Source organism: Diaphorina citri, unplaced genomic scaffold (assembly GCF_000475195.1).
Source record: "Diaphorina citri unplaced genomic scaffold, Diaci psyllid genome assembly version 1.1 scaffold932, whole genome shotgun sequence".
Taxonomy (NCBI): domain Eukaryota; kingdom Metazoa; phylum Arthropoda; class Insecta; order Hemiptera; family Psyllidae; genus Diaphorina; species Diaphorina citri.
The window spans coordinates 81,343-99,829 of record NW_007378363.1 but is presented as its reverse complement, the minus strand read 5'-3'; the positions used below and the strand labels follow the sequence as shown (position 1 = coordinate 99,829).

General features: G+C 40.7%; 2 protein-coding genes across 2 annotated transcripts; both read right to left on the bottom strand.

Moving 5' to 3' along the window:
- Positions 1-754: 754 nt before the first annotated feature.
- On the bottom strand, positions 755-8,783 carry LOC103513163. Its single transcript, XM_026826440.1, has 11 exons — positions 8,522-8,783; positions 7,928-8,179; positions 7,679-7,791; positions 6,939-7,116; positions 6,026-6,285; positions 5,110-5,330; positions 4,528-4,604; positions 4,266-4,391; positions 3,363-3,527; positions 1,623-1,816; positions 755-793 (listed from the first exon to the last, which is right to left on the bottom strand). Exons 2-11 carry the CDS (start codon positions 8,037-8,039, stop codon positions 755-757), a joined length of 1,485 nt encoding a protein of 494 aa, XP_026682241.1. The 5' UTR covers positions 8,040-8,179; positions 8,522-8,783.
- Positions 8,784-13,575: 4,792 nt separating this feature from the next.
- LOC103513159 (beta-1,4-glucuronyltransferase 1) lies at positions 13,576-16,942 on the bottom strand. Its single transcript, XM_017445706.2, has 2 exons — positions 14,983-16,942; positions 13,576-14,844 (listed from the first exon to the last, which is right to left on the bottom strand). Exons 1-2 carry the CDS (start codon positions 15,789-15,791, stop codon positions 14,142-14,144), a joined length of 1,512 nt encoding a protein of 503 aa, XP_017301195.1. The 5' UTR covers positions 15,792-16,942; the 3' UTR covers positions 13,576-14,141.
- Between the last annotated feature and the right edge of the window lie 1,545 nt (positions 16,943-18,487).

Genomic DNA, 18,487 nt, shown 5'->3' with positions numbered 1-18,487 from the left:
TACGTACATACATACATACGTACAGACCATGGGCTGAAAACCACTTTTTTGGAATCAGGGCACCCCGAAACGGATATTTCCACCCATTTCCCGATTTTGAAAATTTGGACCGATTGCAATACTTTCTCATTACCTTGTATAGGTTCCCTATACGTAAAGGTAATAGAAAGTAAAAATGGAATGAAAATATCTAAATTTGAAAATAGGTATAAGTACCTAAGCTGATACCTATTGAAAAATAGTGATAACAAAATGCGTAGATAGGTACCTATTCGATCTCTTTGAGCCCCTAACCCAAATCCCTATGGTAATAAGCTCACAGCGCGTCGTGCGATATTGGTAGATGACGTCATCACGGGAGTACAGTGTTGTCGCTAGGTATGATATCGGCGTGCTTGAGACTCTCATGTTCCGAGAGCTGTATCTCACGATCTAGTGAACGCATTTTCTTCGTTTTAGTCTCAATATTTTTTTTAATTTTTATAGTTTTTTCTGAGATAATAAAAAAAAATCATGAGAATCACCAATTACCACGTTGCCTGCTTTTCCCTAAATTTTAACTGAATTCCCTATTAAAAAGGAGCAAACAAAAAAGTTCGCTTTTTGAAAGACAAAATAGATTTTTATTTTAATTTTAAGGGTTTAACAAAAATATAAATGATCTATATGAGATTATAATGTTCATATGGTTTTAAGAACTACGTGGTTTTAGAAAAAAAGAGAAAGGAAAAAATACTTTAAAAAGAAACTAGAATTAATTATAAAGGCCCAGGAATGACAAGAAATTGTGACCCTGAAACGTGAGAATTGAGGAAAGAGTGAGTGAGTTACAGAAAAGAACTAAACTACTCTTTTTAGTGAACTACTCAATGAGTCAAATCATCACTCCCTAAATCTTAAATGTGCCTATATCTATAGGGAGTTCAGGAGTGATTTACTTGTTTTACATAGGATCTGATATGACTGAGTAGTCCACTGAAAAGAGTAGTTCTTTCTTGTACGACTCACTCTTTGTCTCAGATGTGGATCGGTTTAATTACCGCCTGAGAGACAGATGGGTGTATGACAAGAAATTTTCCTATTAGACATTATTTGATTATTTCCTACCCAACTAGGAATTCTCACGTTTTCAGAGGAAGAAATAAATGAATAACCTATATTTATTTATTATTATTTTTTTATGAATGTTTAGATTTTATTAATCAAAAGTGCCCCAATGCAGCAAGAACAACATGCTTTTAAGCATAGTTGAAGGTAAAGGACAAAAAGTGCCCCGATACAACGCCTTAAGCAACATTGAAGCGCTTAAAGAACAAAAAGTGCAAAAAAAAAAAGGAATGAAGATCCACTTGAGAATATCCCTCCAATAAGTTCCCACAAAAGTGGGAAACGGATGGTAGATAATTAGAAATCAGTAACGAAAAGTTCTACAAAAGGGCACTCCTGGTTTTAACAAAACAAAAATATAGGTAAGTACAAAAACAGCTGATAGATAAAGGTAAAACTTATTAAACTTATTCTAATCTACCTAGAAAGCGCCAGGCGCTATATTACTAAAAAAATAGATCACCCTTTGGTAAGTAGGTATAGTAAAATCTGAACTGAGGGGAAGTCCATCTCACCTGGAAGGTAGCCAGCACTCGGGTCCTTCTCAGGCCCGGATGTATCAAATCGGACAGGTCAGCCAGGGCCAGGAACGTCATGGGGAGGAGGCCAGGGTCTACTACGGCCTTCTTGGCGCTTATAAGGTTACCGCCCCCTGTGTTAGCCATTGAGCGGCCGGCCTTACGATCCTCCCCGGCCTTCTTACGGGCGTCTGAAACGAGAGAATGGACCAATCAGAAGATAGTATTTTGACCAATCAAACAAGAGTATTTTAGAAGAATATACAAATGAGAACTCCCAATATTGAAAAAAAAAACCATAGTTCCGACCATCTTGAAGGCCGAGTCGCGATTCTTCTTGCTCCCCACGGCCCGGGAACTGCTGGCGAGGGGCATGTTTGGCGACTTTCCTCGATTCCTCTTTTCCGATGACGTTTATTTTGGCAACTTTCTCCGATTTTTCTCTTCTAACGACCCTTTTCAGGCCAGTCAGATCCAGTAACCAAAGTTTCTTTTAAAGACTACTTAGCACGGGCCTGATGAAAGATGAAAGACGTACGAATTAAAACTCAGTCAAGTCAAATTCAGTCATTTCAAATAAATTTCTCTATTTGTGGTAGACTTTTGTTTTTACTTAGTTTTCTTTTTTGTGCGTGAATTTTCTTTTTTAATTTCTTATTTTCCCCTTTTTATCCGACCGTATTTAAATTTAATTAGGAAAAGGCTAGGAAGAAGAAGATGTTGCTGACCTTTTCATATTTTGGTGACTTCTCTTCAGACTTCCCTTGATGTCCTTACCTTTGCATTAAAAGCTAAAAAGTTTCTTTTTTAACTTCTTCTTTCCTCCTTTTTGTATTCTTTCCTTTGATGTTACTGACCTTTCCTTTTTCTTTTATTCACTTTCCTTTTTCTCGTTTCCTCTAGTTTCCCCTTCTTTCGTTTTGCGTTCCTTTCTTTTTCCTACTTTCTTTTCTGGGCAAGTTGATTGTGTTTCTTCTTGTTCTTGCGTTGATGTTGGTTGGTCTGAATTTATCTTCGTTGATGTTATAATACTGGCTAAGTGGCTACCAAGCTACTTGTTGACCAAAGTTTCTTTTAAAGACCGCGGACCTGATAAAAGACGTACGAATTAAAACTTGGACACCCGGTCACACTGGGAAATGGTTTCGGGAAATCTAATTCGTCAAACTCTTCAGCTGTTCCGAAGTTTTGAACCAGCCATTTTCTCTAGTCTCCCAAAGTCTAAAGATCACTATTTGCAATCGAAAAACGAGTACAAATTTTTGTCGATGGTGGGATTCGAACCCGGGACCTTCTGCATGGCAAACAAGTTTGCGGGGGTAAAGGGATTTTGCAGTCTCGTCCCATGAGGTAGACTCTATTCTATTTCTAATTGAAATATTTGCAATCGAAAAACGAGTACAAATTTTTGTCGATGGTGGGATTCGAACCCGAGACCTTCTGCATGGCAAGCAAGTTTGTGGGGGTAAAGGGATTTTGCAGTCTCATCCCAGCAGTATAAATGAAGTACACTCTATTCTATTTCTAAAAAAAGATGAAAGTTGTACCATTTGCGGACGGGTTTGTACTGATCAGAGTCTCAATCGGCCACGCTCCAAAGGCGGCAATTTGCTCCCGGACCGCGTCCTCTGCCGCATGCGTTAACCATACGCGGCTCATTTGATTCCATTGGATGTGATTCCTGTGCCGCACCTGAGGCGCCACAGTATCACCTGGTGAGAAAATGGGGAGGTATACCATTTGCGGACGGGTTTGTACTGATCAGAGTCTCAATCGGCCACGCTCCAAAGGCGGCAATTTGCTCCCGGACCGCGTCCTCTGCCGCATGCGTTAACCATACGCGGCTCATTTGATTCCATTGGATGTGATTCCTGTGCCGCACCTGAGGCGCCACAGTATCACCTGGTGAGAAAATGGGGAAGTTGTTAGAAAATCGATTTTTCGATTGTGGAAGAATCGATTTTCTTGGGAATATCCGTAGATTTCTCATGATACTTTTAAAACGAAATCGACTAAAAATAAATAAATAAAGAAGAAGAAGAAGAAGAAGAAGAAGAAGAAGAAGAAGAAGAAAATGAAAGTCGACTTTCCAATTTCCAATATATTTTCTCACCGTTTTTTAACCTAACTAGGGTGATTGCTTTGGGGTGACATTTGGTTTTGGCTACAAATTTTACGAGTGGATGCCCTTCGCACTCAACCTTTGCTGGCTTTGGGGTGACATTTGGTTTTGGCTACAAATTTTACGAGTGGATGCCCTTCGCACTCAACCTTTGCTATTTCTTTAGCAAAGGGAAGGTCAGGCTAGTATACTCCCTGTTTGAAGTCCCCCAGCCAGACTAAGCTGGTCTACTCCCTGTTTAACGGCCCCCAGCCAGACAAAAAGGACATTTTGAACTGGAATATTTAAAAGGACAGCCTTGTCCTTTTAAATATTCAAGGCCCGAATGTCCTTATAGCAAAGGGAAGGTCAGGCTAGTATACTCCCTGTTTGAAGTCCCCCAGCCAGACTAAGCTGGTCTACTCCCTGTTTAACGGCCCCCATCCAGACAAAAAGGACATTTTGAACTGGAATATTTAAAAGGACAGCCTCTCAAGGACCGAATGTCCTTCTATGTAATGTAATTTAACCATGCTCACCATATTTCACATCCTCGAAGTCCCCGTCCAGGCGGATAGGAGCATACCTAGCCCGGCCAGGTATCAGGTCCTCCACGGCTCTCCACTTGGCCTGACCAACAGGGTCAGGCGCGGTAGAGGCGTGGCCTGTATATTCCAGGGTGAGGTGGACAGGTTCTCGGGAGTGCTCTTCGTCCCTGCCTGTCAGAGAAGAGGACTTGGACCTGTGGGTGCCGGGGGAGCGAAGAGAAGGAGAGTTCAGGTTTTTGAAAGAAATAGTGGCCTGTATATTCCAGGGTGAGGTGGACAGGTTCTCGGGAGTGCTCTTCGTCCCTGCCTGTCAGAGAAGAGGACTTGGACCTGTGGATGCCGGGGGGAGCGAAGAGAAGGAGAGTTCAGGTTTTTAAAAGAAATGAGTTAGAGGTTCAAATTGTGAAATTTCATCTTAGGACAGTCGCGCCATCTTAGGCCAGTTTACCGCGAATAGGTATTTTTGTGGGATTTCATTACTTTTTGTAGTATTTCTGTGGGGGATTCGTGTAAGCTCAACCCATCCTTTAGGGCTGTTTGCCCCTACGGCCAGCCACTCACTATCAGCTAGACCTGACAGGCACACCTGATCAGCAGGTAAATGACACCTGACGAGCACACACATCATCAGGTAGACCTGACAGTTACGGCTGAAAAGGTCCGCCTGTTAATGACACCTGACGAGTACACACATCATCAGGTAGACCTGACAGTTACGGCTGAAAAGGTCCGCCTGTCAGGTCTAGCTGGATTTGGAAGTTCACGTAACAATGTGCGATGCGCTGTTTCTAAAATCTCTCACTTGTTTCGTGTTTTTAAAATCCATCAGACTTACTTATTCGTGTTCGATGCCAAAGACGTAACAGATTCTGCCTCGACCAATGGCAAGGTTAGGCCAAGCGAATAATGCAGAGTGGTAAAGTTAGACTCTGGATTTGAAAGAGGAGCAGGCAAATTGTATGCGGACTCTATGACTATGGTTAGAATGTTGACGAGGCTGAGTGACTCGGGGATTGGATATTCGAGATGAAGCAAGGCTGACAGACCGAGACGAACCTAGGGGGAAAATGTCTTGTGAGAGGCAGTCCTTGTATGTCCAGTATGTCCAATCTTACCACAGAGTTTTCAGCTAATGACTCTGGATTTGAAAGAGGAGCAGGCAAATTGTATGCGGACTCTATGACTATGGTTAGAATGTTGACGAGGCTGAGTGACTCGGGGATCGGATATTCGAGATGAAGCAAGGCTGATAGACCGAGACGAACCTAGGGGGGAAAATGTCTTGTGAGAGGCAGTCCTTTTATGCTCAATCTTATTACAGAGTTTTCAGCTAATAGTTGAAGAAATACTGGCCTGTGTAAATCAAATGGGTGACGCCAAAGAAAACCTTTGACACTGTGTTAACCCTCAGTGGTGAGATCGGACATTAAAGAAGCACGTTTTTCTCCTTTTGGCGTGATAGCGACTGTACTAAACCATAGGAAATCCAAGATGGCGCGCCATCGGAATCGGTTCCGTTTCCGGAGGGAAAATGCATTTTTTCTACCCTGTGTGTGCACGGGGCTTTACGCTCCCATGTGTGTTTAAGTCAAATAATCCCCCCCCCCTTGCGTCAATAAATGTCCGCCTATGTCAGGATTCGAACCCAGGTCCTCCTTGTTGATGTCGTCAGCCTCTGGTCTTGACAACTCGGCCAACGGATCGAATCAACCGCGGCGGCAAAATATCCCTTATTAAACCCAAGTAGATACCTTATTCATCGGTGTCACCAGCTCAGCTCCACGGTGCCCGTCCTTGGGCTCCAAGGTCAACTCTGCTCGTATTTCTCGATCCGGGACCTTCGGGAGAGGTCGTTCTTGTTCGGGAATGTCCGGGTCGACCGGAGAGAGAGGTTTAGAAAGTGGGCGGGGCGAGGAGCTTTTGACCGCGCTGATTGGCTGGTTTGGCCAGAAGAGGGGGAGGATGTCTAGACAGGCCACACCCAGGACTTCACCAGTTGATTTGGTACCTCCTGAGAGATGGGTAAGGGGTGAGTGAGGTTGTAAAAAAGAACTACTCTTTTCAGTGAACTACTCAGACGAACTGTTGACTAGAGCTGTGTAAAGAGTGTTGAGTGAGTTATAGAAAAAAGGAGTACTCACGCTCATTTAATGAGTCAGATCACAGTTGCTTGTTGTAGTGTACCTACTTGTGTTGAACTACTCATAGAGCTGTGTAAAGAGTGTTGAGTGAGTTATAGAAAAAAAGGAGTACTCACGCTCATTTAATGAGTCAGATCACAGTTGCTTGTTGTAGTGTACCTACTTGTATAATGTGTATGTTTATGATGAAATAATTTGTGCTAATCTATTGGCTTATCAGTCAGACAGTCAACCTTTGTGAAAAGTTCAAGGTTTTGTTATGATTAGATTCTTACTTTCTTCTTATTGCTTTAAATCGGAGTTTAATATTGAAATAAAAATTAGGCAGACTGGAAAGGGGTACAACACATTAGGTCTTGGTCAGTTACACAAAATTTCCTGTCTTTTTGGACTACTGACTTGGCTTGGAACTTTTACCGCGGCGAGGTATTTTTGTGGGATCTCATCACTTTTTGTAGTATTTCTGTGGGGGGATTATGGGGGATACTTTTACTTTCCGCGGCGCGGCGGATCCTATACATACCTTTGGTGGCGGACTTCGCGTTGGTGGCATCGTAGGCGGTTATAATGACCGGATGGTTGATAATGGAGGTGAGATATCTGGAGGTGAAGTTAGGCTCCATGTATAAGGAGAATTTCACATCCAGCTCCATGGAGATGTCTTCCCCTATGTGTTCAGTGGATGTTTTGATTTTCATCGCCTGTTGGAGATGAGGTGGAAGTGAATTTTAGTGGAAATGTAATGAGATAGCAAAGCTAGCGATAGCACAACGATTTCCAGAAATCAACGTTGCGTGTTGTTAAAAGGTCTGTTTTTCATTCCTACGCCGCATCGATGCGGCGTCAACTTGACGTTCACTCTGCGTCAGGAGTGGGGGTAAAATGTGGAAATTCAACAAACATGACGACATCTAGAGGAGAAATTACGAAACATTTTTTTCATTTCCCTCAATACAATTACAATATGGCGGAATCTGAAGCTATTCGAGACTCGCATCAGGGATTTAAAACGCAGCGTTGACGCTAAAGTAGGGGAAGTGGAATGAAAAACACGCGTCGGGTTCGCATCGCATCCACGTCGGAATGAAAAACAGACCTAAAGTATCCGGATGGGTGGCCGTCTGGGCAATCCGTCTTCTGCTGGCTTTTCCCGGTCTCAACTCGGACTTTTCGATAACGGGGCTTTTCAGCCTTAAGGTGGCGTTCCGATCCTAGATAAATAATAATAAGAAAAATAATAATAAAATAAATTGGTTCGCTTACCGGGCACTCCTGCACGTCTTTCATCCAGTTCACAGCCCAAATCACATCCTTGTTCCACTGGACAAGGTTTGGCTTCATATAGTTCAAGCTCACATAAAGGACGTTCGCCTGACCTGGGTCTTTAGTTCGATCTTCGGACGGGTCAGAGGCGTTCTTTCCCATCTTGAACAGCCCAAATCACATCCTTGTTCCACTGGACAAGGTTTGGCTTCATATAGTTCAAGCTCACATAAAGGACGTTCGCCTGACCTGGGTCCTTGGTTCGATCCTCGGACGGGTCAGAGGCGTTCTTTCCCATCTTGAGGGCCGAGTCGCGATTCTTCTTGCTCCCCACGGCCCGGGAACTGCTGGCGAGGGGCATGTTTGGCGACTTTCCTCGATTCCTCTTTTCCGATGACGTTTATTTTGGCAACTTTCTCCGATTTTTCTCTTCTAACGACCCTTTTCAGGCCAGTCAGATCCAGTAACCAAAGTTTCTTTTAAAGACTACTTAGCACGGGCCTGATGAAAGATGAAAGACGTACGAATTAAAACTCAGTCAAGTCAAATTCAGTCATTTCAAATAAATTTCTCTATTTGTGGTAGACTTTTGTTTTTACTTAGTTTTCTTTTTTGTGCGTGAATTTTCTTTTTTAATTTCTTATTTTCCCCTTTTTATCCGACCGTATTTAAATTTAATTAGGAAAAGGCTAGGAAGAAGAAGATGTTGCTGACCTTTTCATATTTTGGTGACTTCTCTTCAGACTTCCCTTGATGTCCTTACCTTTGCATTAAAAGCTAAAAAGTTTCTTTTTTAACTTCTTCTTTCCTCCTTTTTGTATTCTTTCCTTTGATGTTACTGACCTTTCCTTTTTCTTTTATTCACTTTCCTTTTTCTCGTTTCCTCTAGTTTCCCCTTCTTTCGTTTTGCGTTCCTTTCTTTTTCCTACTTTCTTTTCTGGGCAAGTTGATTGTGTTTCTTCTTGTTCTTGCGTTGATGTTGGTTGGTCTGAATTTATCTTCGTTGATGTTATAATACTGGCTAAGTGGCTACCAAGCTACTTGTTGACCAAAGTTTCTTTTAAAGACCGCGGACCTGATAAAAGACGTACGAATTAAAACTTGGACACCCGGTCACACTGGGAAATGGTTTCGGGAAATCTAATTCGTCAAACTCTTCAGCTGTTCCGAAGTTTTGAACCAGCCATTTTCTCTAGTCTCCCAAAGTCTAAAGATCACTGATGTTAAGCAACGTTGAGCGCGGGTTATGTCTAGACGGGGGACCAATGTCCAGGTGTTCTTCTTCTTTGCATTTCCTGTAATCTGCTATTTATAATAGGTGTTGTAGTTTTGTTGTTACTTTTTCGTCCACTTGTTCTTTGCATTTTCTATTATCTATTATTTGTAATAGGTCTTGTACTTTTGTTGCTACTTTTTTTACTTTTTGTTCTTCTTACTATCGTTTGGTAATCGCGCAACTTGTTTCAAATAAACAGAAAGCAAAGTTCTGAGACTATTAAAAAAAAGCTACAAAAGTTCTATCGAAGAAAGCTCTATTGATACAAGACGTCTTTTTATTCAAAAGGTCATTGAGTAGGCTGGCTTATTGAATTTTTTATTTGAACAATAAGGTTTAATATTTAATATTGTTTTTATAAATAGAATGACTCTGTAGTTTTGTTGTTACTTTTTCGTCCACTTGTTCTTTGCATTTTCTATTATCTATTATTTGTAATAGGTCTTGTACTTTTGTTGCTACTTACTTTTCCTTCTTCTTACTATCGTTTGGTAATCGCGCAACTTGTTTCAAATAAACAGAAAGCAAAGTTCTAAGACTATTAAAAAAAGCTACAAAAGTTCTATCAAAGAAAGCTCTATTGATACAAGACGTCTTTTTATTCAAAAGGTCATTGAGTAGGCTGGCTTATTGGATTTTTTATTTGAACAATAAGGTTTAATATTTAATATTGTTTTTATAAATAGACTGACTCTTATTCATTCAGCACGTGATATGACTTTTCTCCTGTCATATCTACTGTAGTTGTTTTATAGCTGAAATAAACTTTACTTACCTACTTATTGTTTCCTTATGTCTCTAAGGCCTGCCACTCACTGGCCTTAGGCTTATGCCAGATGAGCACACACACTATCAGATAGACCTGCCCGGTTGCCTGAGAGACTTATCATTCCTGCCGTACACTATCAGGTAGACCTAACAGGTCACCTGAGAGATTATTGGTTAGTTTTATGTTAGACATCCTATGTAGTTGACATTAGCTTACCGTTGTATGTTTTTGAGTACTTATTTGTTTCTAATACACTCGAGTTTCGGGTGCTATTGCTGCTGTTATACACTCTCAGGTGACATGTGACCCTGATAGTAAATGGCCTGCCCAAGTAAAGAAAACAATTCCAAGTATAACCTCTCCTCCCCTCTCCTTATGTTCTCAGGTGAAAAACCCTACGTGTGCGTGCAGTGTGGCAACGCCTTCCGTCAACTGACCAACCTCAAGTCCCACCTCAACACATGCACCGCGGAGTCACCCGCCTACCTTGCGGGACACTCCATCTGGGAACAGTCCAAGGGGGAGAACGCTGCCCCGGCCGGCACGCCAACGAAACCGAAACGGGGCCGCAAGAGTCAACCGCAGAACCAGTACATCAAAATCGACGCGAACGAGAAAGTCACGCAGTGGTTGAAAGCCGAACCGAGTCAAAGGCTCTCGACGGATCTATCAACGGGAGAAAGTAACGGGAATAGCGACCGACAGTCCCCGCCTGCTAGTTCGAAGAGCCTGTGGGCCAAAGCCATGTCCTTGGATACGGCCAACAAGAGCCTTCAGCAGCATTGGAACTCAGGAGCGGCCGTGGGCGCTAAAGATCTGGCCAATTCGATCAGTGGTGTAGCGCTTTGGGAACATACGAGGGCATTGCAACAGCAACAACAACAGCAGCAACAACAACAGCAATCCAGTGAGAACAGCTGAAAGCGGAGGAGTTACATACAGTTGAAGTACAAGATAGCTTCTTAAGGTGTGTTCGAACATATCGATGTCGATCGACGGCCGGTCGACTACTTGTGGACACACCTTTAGAGTGGAAGGCTAGTGGATTGAGGAGGGGGAGATAGAATTTCGAATTTGTGGTCTTCAATAGGAGTGTTTTTAACATGAACCCATCTAAAGAAGATTCCACAATGGCCTCAATACTAAGGGAACCATTTTAAGGCTATACCATGTAAATGATCTTTGATTAGAGAGTTTTTGCAACCAAAATTAGCGTCTCGTTAATTAAAATCTTTAACGTTATTTGAGGAAAACTTACAGCTTAACTTTCTTCGTTTTAGTCTCAATATTTTTTTTAATTTTTATAGTTTTTTCTGAGATAATAAAAAAAAATCATGAGAATCACCAATTACCACGTTGCCTGCTTTTCCCTAAATTTTAACTGAATTCCCTATTAAAAAGGAGCAAACAAAAAAGTTCGCTTTTTGAAAGACAAAATAGATTTTTATTTTAATTTTAAGGGTTTAACAAAAATATAAATGATCTATATGAGATTATAATGTTCATATGGTTTTAAGAACTACGTGGTTTTAGAAAAAAAGAGAAAGGAAAAAATACTTTAAAAAGAAACTAGAATTAATTATAAAGGCCCAGGAATGACAAGAAATTGTGACCCTGAAACGTGAGAATTGAGGAAAGAGTGAGTGAGTTACAGAAAAGAACTAAACTACTCTTTTTAGTGAACTACTCAATGAGTCAAATCATCACTCCCTAAATCTTAAATGTGCCTATATCTATAGGGAGTTCAGGAGTGATTTACTTGTTTTACATAGGATCTGATATGACTGAGTAGTCCACTGAAAAGAGTAGTTCTTGTACGACTCACTCTTTGTCTCAGATGTGGATCGGTTTAATTGCCGCCTGAGAGACAGATGGGTGTATGACAAGAAATTTTCCTATTAGACATTATTTGATTATTTCCTACCTAACTAGGAATTCTCACGTTTTCAGAGGAAGAAATAAATGAATAACCTTAATTGTATGAATGTTTAGATTTTATTAATCAAAAGTGCCCCAATGCAGCAAGAACAACATGCTTTTAAGCATAGTTGAAGGTAAAGGACAAAAAGTGCCCCGATACAACGCCTTAAGCAACATTGAAGCGCTTAAAGAACAAAAAGTGCAAAAAAAAAAAGGAATGAAGATCCACTTGAGAATATCCCTCCAATAAGTTCCCACAAAAGTGGGAAACGGATGGTAGATAATTAGAAATCAGTAACGAAAAGTTCTACAAAAGGGCACTCCTGGTTTTAACAAAACAAAAATATAGGTAAGTACAAAAACAGCTGATAGATAAAGGTAAAACTTATTAAACTTATTCTAATCTACCTAGAAAGCGCCAGGCGCTATATTACTAAAAAAATAGATCACCCTTTGGTAAGTAGGTATAGTAAAATCTGAACTGAGATAGGGTAAGTGTACCATTTATTGGCCCACCTGTACCATACGCCACATAAGTCTGAACTGGACGAACTTTTTCAAGATCCAATTTCATCAAAAGAAAGGGCTTAAAGACTGCTATCGAACCAGTGCTATTCAAAAATTGTAGTCATAAAAACAAAAATTAGAAAAATAAATGTGGGCAGGTGGGCCAATAAATGGTACGTTTTTTAAGTGGGCGAATAAATGGTACACTTACCCTACCTAAGTAAATTAATTATAACTTTACTGTTCTTTAGTTAGGTAGGTAGGGACCTATAGAGAAGTAGGTATTTACCTAGCTAAGGTCCTCCTGTCAGGTCTACTTGACAGTGTGTGTGCTGATCAGGAATCAGGTAGACCTGACAGGCGGACCTTTTCCTGTCGGGTCTACCTGATTGTGAGTGGCAGGCGTTAGTAAATAGCGGGATAGGGTAAGTGTACCATTTATTCGCCCATCTAAAAAACGTACCATTTATTGGCCCACCTGTACCATACGCCACATAAGTCTGAACTGGACGAACTTTTTCAAGATCCAATTTCATCAAAAGAAAGGGCTTAAAGACTGCTAGCGAACCAGTGCTATTCAAAAGTTGTAGTAATAAAAACAAAAATTAGAAAAATAAATGTGGGCAGGTGGGCCAATAAATGGTACGTTTTTTAGGTGGGCGAATAAATGGTACACTTACCCTATTAAGGGGCGGGGTAGCGCTCCGCCCCACCAAGTCAAAACAGTTTGACCGTTCATACTGAAAATCTTAGCGCGTATACAGGGACGTTAAATCCTAAATCCCTATCGAAAAAAACCATGTACCTAGCCTGGAAACGATTTTATCGGCAAATACTTTTTTTTCTAGTTAAGCAAGGTCTTTTTACTGAACTGTTAGTTGTATGTATTATTCTTTAACACATCAAATATACGAGACCTTGTTTAGACTGCTGGGGTAAAGGGACTTTTCAGTCCTATTCGGGCAGGATAAACAAGGTATATTCTATTCTACTTCTTCTACCGTTTCAATCAAACCAAATTTTTGTGCCTGGAAAAATGTGCCTTTGATGAAACGGACACGAACAGAGAGACCTACATACCTACCTAATATGTAGCTTGTAAGTATCTATGTCTATAGGCAGAGTGGCAGAGGTACAAGATAAACACAAACCAGGCCCGGCATTAGATTGTAACGATACATAGACTTCAAGACAGGCAAACCTATATCCGGCCCTGATAAATAATTACCATGAGTCACACTAGGGAGAAGGGCTAGGGTGAAGTATCAGAACAGGAAGTAACTCGAGTAACACATTATTGAAAGCTAGGGGTGGACCAAGTTCAAAACTGACTGGAATATGTGACTGTGGGGAAGCAGACAAAGGAGACGGAAAATGACTGTAATTTCTGTGGGAAAAAGAAGCAGTCAGAAAAGGCAAAATGCAGGTGTGTCCAAACATAGTTGACCAGCCTTCTGGACTAAGTTACGACTGGAATATGACTGTGAGAAACAGCCAGATGAGAGAGAAAATTACTATTATTTCTCTGGGAAAAAGAAGCAGTGATAAAAGGCATAAGGCAGATGTGTCCAAACCTAGTGGACCAGCCGTCGATCCACATCGATCGAATACGTTTGGACACAGCTTAAGAACTCTAAAATAATGACAGGAAAAGGTCAGGATATTCTTACATAGAGGGAATTGGAAATTTGATAGTGCCTATAGCTATAGACTATAGAGGAAGCTTTTAGATAAGTAGGAGATTAGATTTAACTGAGTAGGTATCAAATCTGAGGAGTTTTCTACATGTCTTAAACTCAAACAGCATTTCCTTTTTCCTAAAAAACTAGAATGAACAACTTGGAATAGGAGTTCGTTGGGAGGAATGAGGACAATGAGGACTACATGAAAGACCAATCTAACTCTAGCACTACAAGAAGATAATCTAGGTCTAGCACTACAAGTACTCTAGGAAGGGACGGACTGCTTTTGATACAAAGTTCTATTGAGGACTACACTGCGCATCCTTTTCTCGTACCATACAATATTCTAAGCTCTGGTACAATAACCTTCCTGATTAATGCATTGGTCTTGGCAGCCAGCACGGCCCTGGCATGATCCTTCTTGAGTGTTTTGATTCCTGGCTTATGCACGAGGAACGCATTGTCCAGGATTTGGAACTCATAGTCAAGAACACACAATGTATAGCCTTGTGTCATCTTGTCACTTTTGCCTTCCCAGCTAAGTCTCTCATCATAGTAAGGATCCTGGTGGGTACCAATGTAGATGGGCTCCCAGTGAACAAAGTAGCCCAGTCGCTTGCCTATGTGAAATACATGCAGGCCAGGTTTGACCTCCTGTTTCATCCATTCCTTACTCTTGGGAACGTTGTGACATCCTGCGCACACTTTCTTATGGAAAGGAATGGCGGATCCGTTCTTGAGCATGGCTACCAGCTCGGTTTTGTCGCCGGGGAGGTTCATGTTGGATTCCACTTCAAATATTGACAGGGGAAATACCTTGGGCTTCTTGTGGCGCAGAGGAGCCTCCTGTCTCTGTACCATGTCCAGGAAATCCGTGATGACACCAGGACTAGGGTAGAGTTCAATGTCAGATGCTAGGATGTAGTGCGTGAGTGCTGTCTGGCGGGCAATATTGCGACCCACGTTCACAGGGTACAGGAGTTTCTTCTGAGATTTATACGTCACGCCATTGGTCAGATTCGACCAGGGTGGTAGAACACTACAGTTCATAGCATTGGCTAGGATGTCTGCAGGTTTAGGAATGTGCTTGGGTGCATGTCTAGCACCGGGGTACAGGAGTTTCTTCTGAGATTTATACGTCACGCCATTGGTCAGATTCGACCAGGGTGGTAGAACACTACAGTTCATAGCATTGGTTAGGATGTCTGCAGGTTTAGGAATGTGCTTGGGTGCATGTCTAGCACCAAAGTAGATGTGGAAAGTGACAAACTCCGCCACCAGAGGGGAGGTACACTCCCTCAGATAGCGAATAGTTTCAAGCGTATCATCAAAGTCAGTTCCAGGGGCGTAGAGAGCGAGGGAGACAGGTCCCTGCCACCTATCTAGTAAAGGCACTAGGTTGTCTAGAAATGTAAAGTCCGAGTGACTTGTGTAGGTGATGGATTCCCAGCAATGAAAACTTCTCTCTGCCTGCACGTAGTTGTACAGGACCCAGAAGTCTCCTCTCTGTCCTATATAATATCTGGCCTGTGCATCATTGCATGGGATAATCTCACTCAGTGGCGGATGCAGAGGTTTCGTCACCTCAGTGGCGTAGTTCTTACAAAATAAGGCTACATCGTTAGGGTTCACATTGGGTTTGGATAAAATGAAAGAGTTGATTGCTTGTGTGTTTACGTTGAAGTGTTGTGCGCTTTCTGTGTTCCCCATCGTTTCTAGTCTCCCCGTAAGGTCTTCCATCGGATGATGTCTCATGTGAGTATCCACTGGTTTATCATCCAGTGACTCACTAGACCCATCATCCAATCTCTCGAACGAGGCCAGGTTGCGGCCGGAATCTTGCATGGTGCGGATAATCCGGGCACCATTCTCCGAGATGATATGTGTACCAAAGTGAAGCAGGACTAACACATTGGCTACGATACTCACTCGTAACAGACAACTCCTTCTAGATAACATACTGACAGGTTTACATCTTCATCTTCACAAAGCACTTGTGATGTAGCATATCTCAAACAGATTGTAAGCGTGTCTCACTCAAACCTGGACAGCATTTAGTGGTGAGGAGCCAAAATGTCTAGACAATCTCTCTCCTAGCTTTCAATCTGAGTTGCCCTGATTGCTTTCAATTTGGCAGCTTTCGTTGTTTGATGTCCAAGCTATCAGATTGCTTATCTTGTGTCAAGTTGTCTACTCTTTTCTCTCCTGATTACAAGTAAGTTTTGTGTAAGTTTCTTGGCAAATAGATTGATGGTGAGGGGATCTATTTATGGCTTTCCCCAGGAAGTAATGATTTTTTGACGTTTAATGAGAAGGATTTTTTGGTAAACCGAGTGCGTTTTTCTTAGAGGTTTGAGTTTTTGCTGATTGCTTACTGATAACTTCGTTTGGGTTAGTTTGAATCTGTTTTCTTATGAGTTCTTATACGAGGAGTTTCTGGATTCTGTGTAGAGTTTTTGGGTTCTTTGATGACTTCCTTTGGCTTATTTTGAATTTGTTTGTTTCTGGGTTGGTTTTTAGGGAGTACAGCTGGGTTTTTGTATTCTTCTGGAGTGTCTGGTTGGTTTTGGTTCCGTTTTGTCTACGTCGGCTGCGATGATACAAATGCTGAATCATTTTCATCCCAAATCAACATGTAAAGTGTCGGCCTGGTTTCATTGGATCATCAAAATGTCTGGTTCCATAGTTTAGTTACAACTCAACACTTTATTGCATATTCAATATTAGAAATTATTAAGGTACTTTTAGTTTAGTAACCACTTAAAACACTTTATTGCATGTTTTTGATTAGAAATTATTCGGTAACTTTATCTAGGTCTTTGAGAATGGTTCTTTATTTCAATTTGGATTAGGGTCAGTATGTTCGATCACTTTGATTATAAAAGAACATGGTTAGCTGCAAAATTAATTTAGGCACCCAGCCACCCAGATAAGAGATATTAGGAAAATTTGTTTACTAGCAGCAGGTAAATTTGCAAAGGTGAAAAATGCTACCTAGCAAAATTTTCGTGTTGTTGTTTGTTCTTTTTAAATATATTAACAGTAAACCGAAAAATAGTAAATAATGAGTTGGTAAATAAAAGTTTTTGTGAGTTTTTTCAAATTTTACTATCAATTTTTACTATGTAGGTATCAATAAACAAAGAAACAAGTTAGGTACCTACCTACCTACCTATGTACACTTTGTACCTACACTACCTTTCTGAATTTCACAAGTATAAACGAAAGTTATAGGTTAGGTTTTGAAAAAAATACTCTACCTAGGTCCCTACTACACAAAAAAGAAAATTTAGGTATTCACACCAACTAACGCAACGTATTAACTTTCTTAGAAAATAATAATAAAAAAAAAATCTACCTACTTTTTTAACTTTTAACTTTTTTAAAGTAAGGAAAGGAAAACAATTGGAAAATCAAAAACCAACCAATTAGGAAAATTTCACTTGTTTAAAAATTATTTTTCAAAATATTTATTCTATCTAAATATTGTTATTATCACTTTCTATTTTTTAAATTAAAAAAAAAACACTGTTTTTTTTTTTTTTTTTAAATCAATTTATTTTCACCTCAAAAAATATTTTTTACTGATATGAGAAAATGTATGCAAGTTCACCAGCGAAGAAAAACGCTGAAATGCAGTGATGTTTAAAAAAAACTCACACTCTCTACACACACAAGTTTTTCCCAAGGAACAACGTAGGACCGTTTTCTCCCTCTGTCGGCAAAAAGCTCAAAGTTTGAAAAGGAGAAGAGGGGAGGTGAGAGGAAAGAGAAGGGGGGGGAGAATAAGCAGAGAAGGGGAGGGGGAGAGAGAATAAGCAGAGAAGGGGAGGGAAGAGAAAAGGAGAAGAGGGGAGGTGAGAGAATTAAGAGGAAAGGAGAAGAGGGGAAATTAGGAGAGGGGGAAGGGATCAGCTAGAGCTAGAGCAGGTGTGCACAAACTGCGGCCCGCCAGCTCCTTTCGTGCGGCCCGCGAGCTCATTTCGATTTTTAAGAAAAAATCAAAAACAAAAGATATGAAAAATGTGAAGAAAATAAAAATGTGTCAAGAGGATTTTTATTTTTATTTTGAAAGGTTGTAGATCAAATTCTTATAAAATTTCGCCTGCGGCGCTCTACTTTATTTTGCTCCTTTTAGCAGAGCTTCAATGTGACGCTAGGTACCTCAAAAATTAATTATTGACAAGCTACAGGTACATACTTTGTGAAAAAATTGCCTGCGGCATAGCAGATTTTGAATTTTTATTTTTTTTTTTTTTTTTTTTTTTTTTTTTTTTTTTTTCTCGGAGTTTTGACCTCATATTTGAATTTTTCCCAACTTTTGACGTAGGAATCGACCTTTTATTAATAATATTTTCCCATTTGCAACTGCTCCATTTAGATTTAGACTGTTCCATTTAGATTTAGACTAAGTTTACTCTGGAAAAGCTCTGGGCAGTAAAGGGATAACGCGGAAGTAAACAATAGCTCACCCCTTAAGGGTATTTCTCTGAAAAGAAAGAAAAGAAAAGAACACAGGGAAGGGTAAAGACCAAGAGGGAAAAAAACAAAAGTTGCAGTCACAAGAGAGGGAAGAAAAGTTGGACGGAATTTCGTTCTCGGAACGGTTTTCTCCTATCCTGTCTTTCTTCTCGCTTTCGGGACGATAAGACCTT

Coding starts and splice junctions, on each gene's coding strand:
- LOC103513163 (XM_026826440.1), bottom strand. CDS start 8,039: ATGCCCCTCGCCAGCAGTTCCCGGGCCGTGGGGAGCAAGAAGAATCGC. Junction 4,392..4,527: donor CCTCACCCTGGAATATACAG/GCCACTATTTCT, acceptor TGGAATATACAG/GCCACGCCTCTACCGCGCCT. Junction 794..1,622: donor GAGTGCTGGCTACCTTCCAG/GTGAGATGGACT, acceptor CTCACGTTTCAG/GGTCACAATTTCTTGTCATT.
- LOC103513159 (XM_017445706.2), bottom strand. CDS start 15,791: ATGTTATCTAGAAGGAGTTGTCTGTTACGAGTGAGTATCGTAGCCAAT. Junction 14,845..14,982: donor CCACCCTGGTCGAATCTGAC/CAATGGCGTGAC, acceptor GTCGAATCTGAC/CAATGGCGTGACGTATAAAT.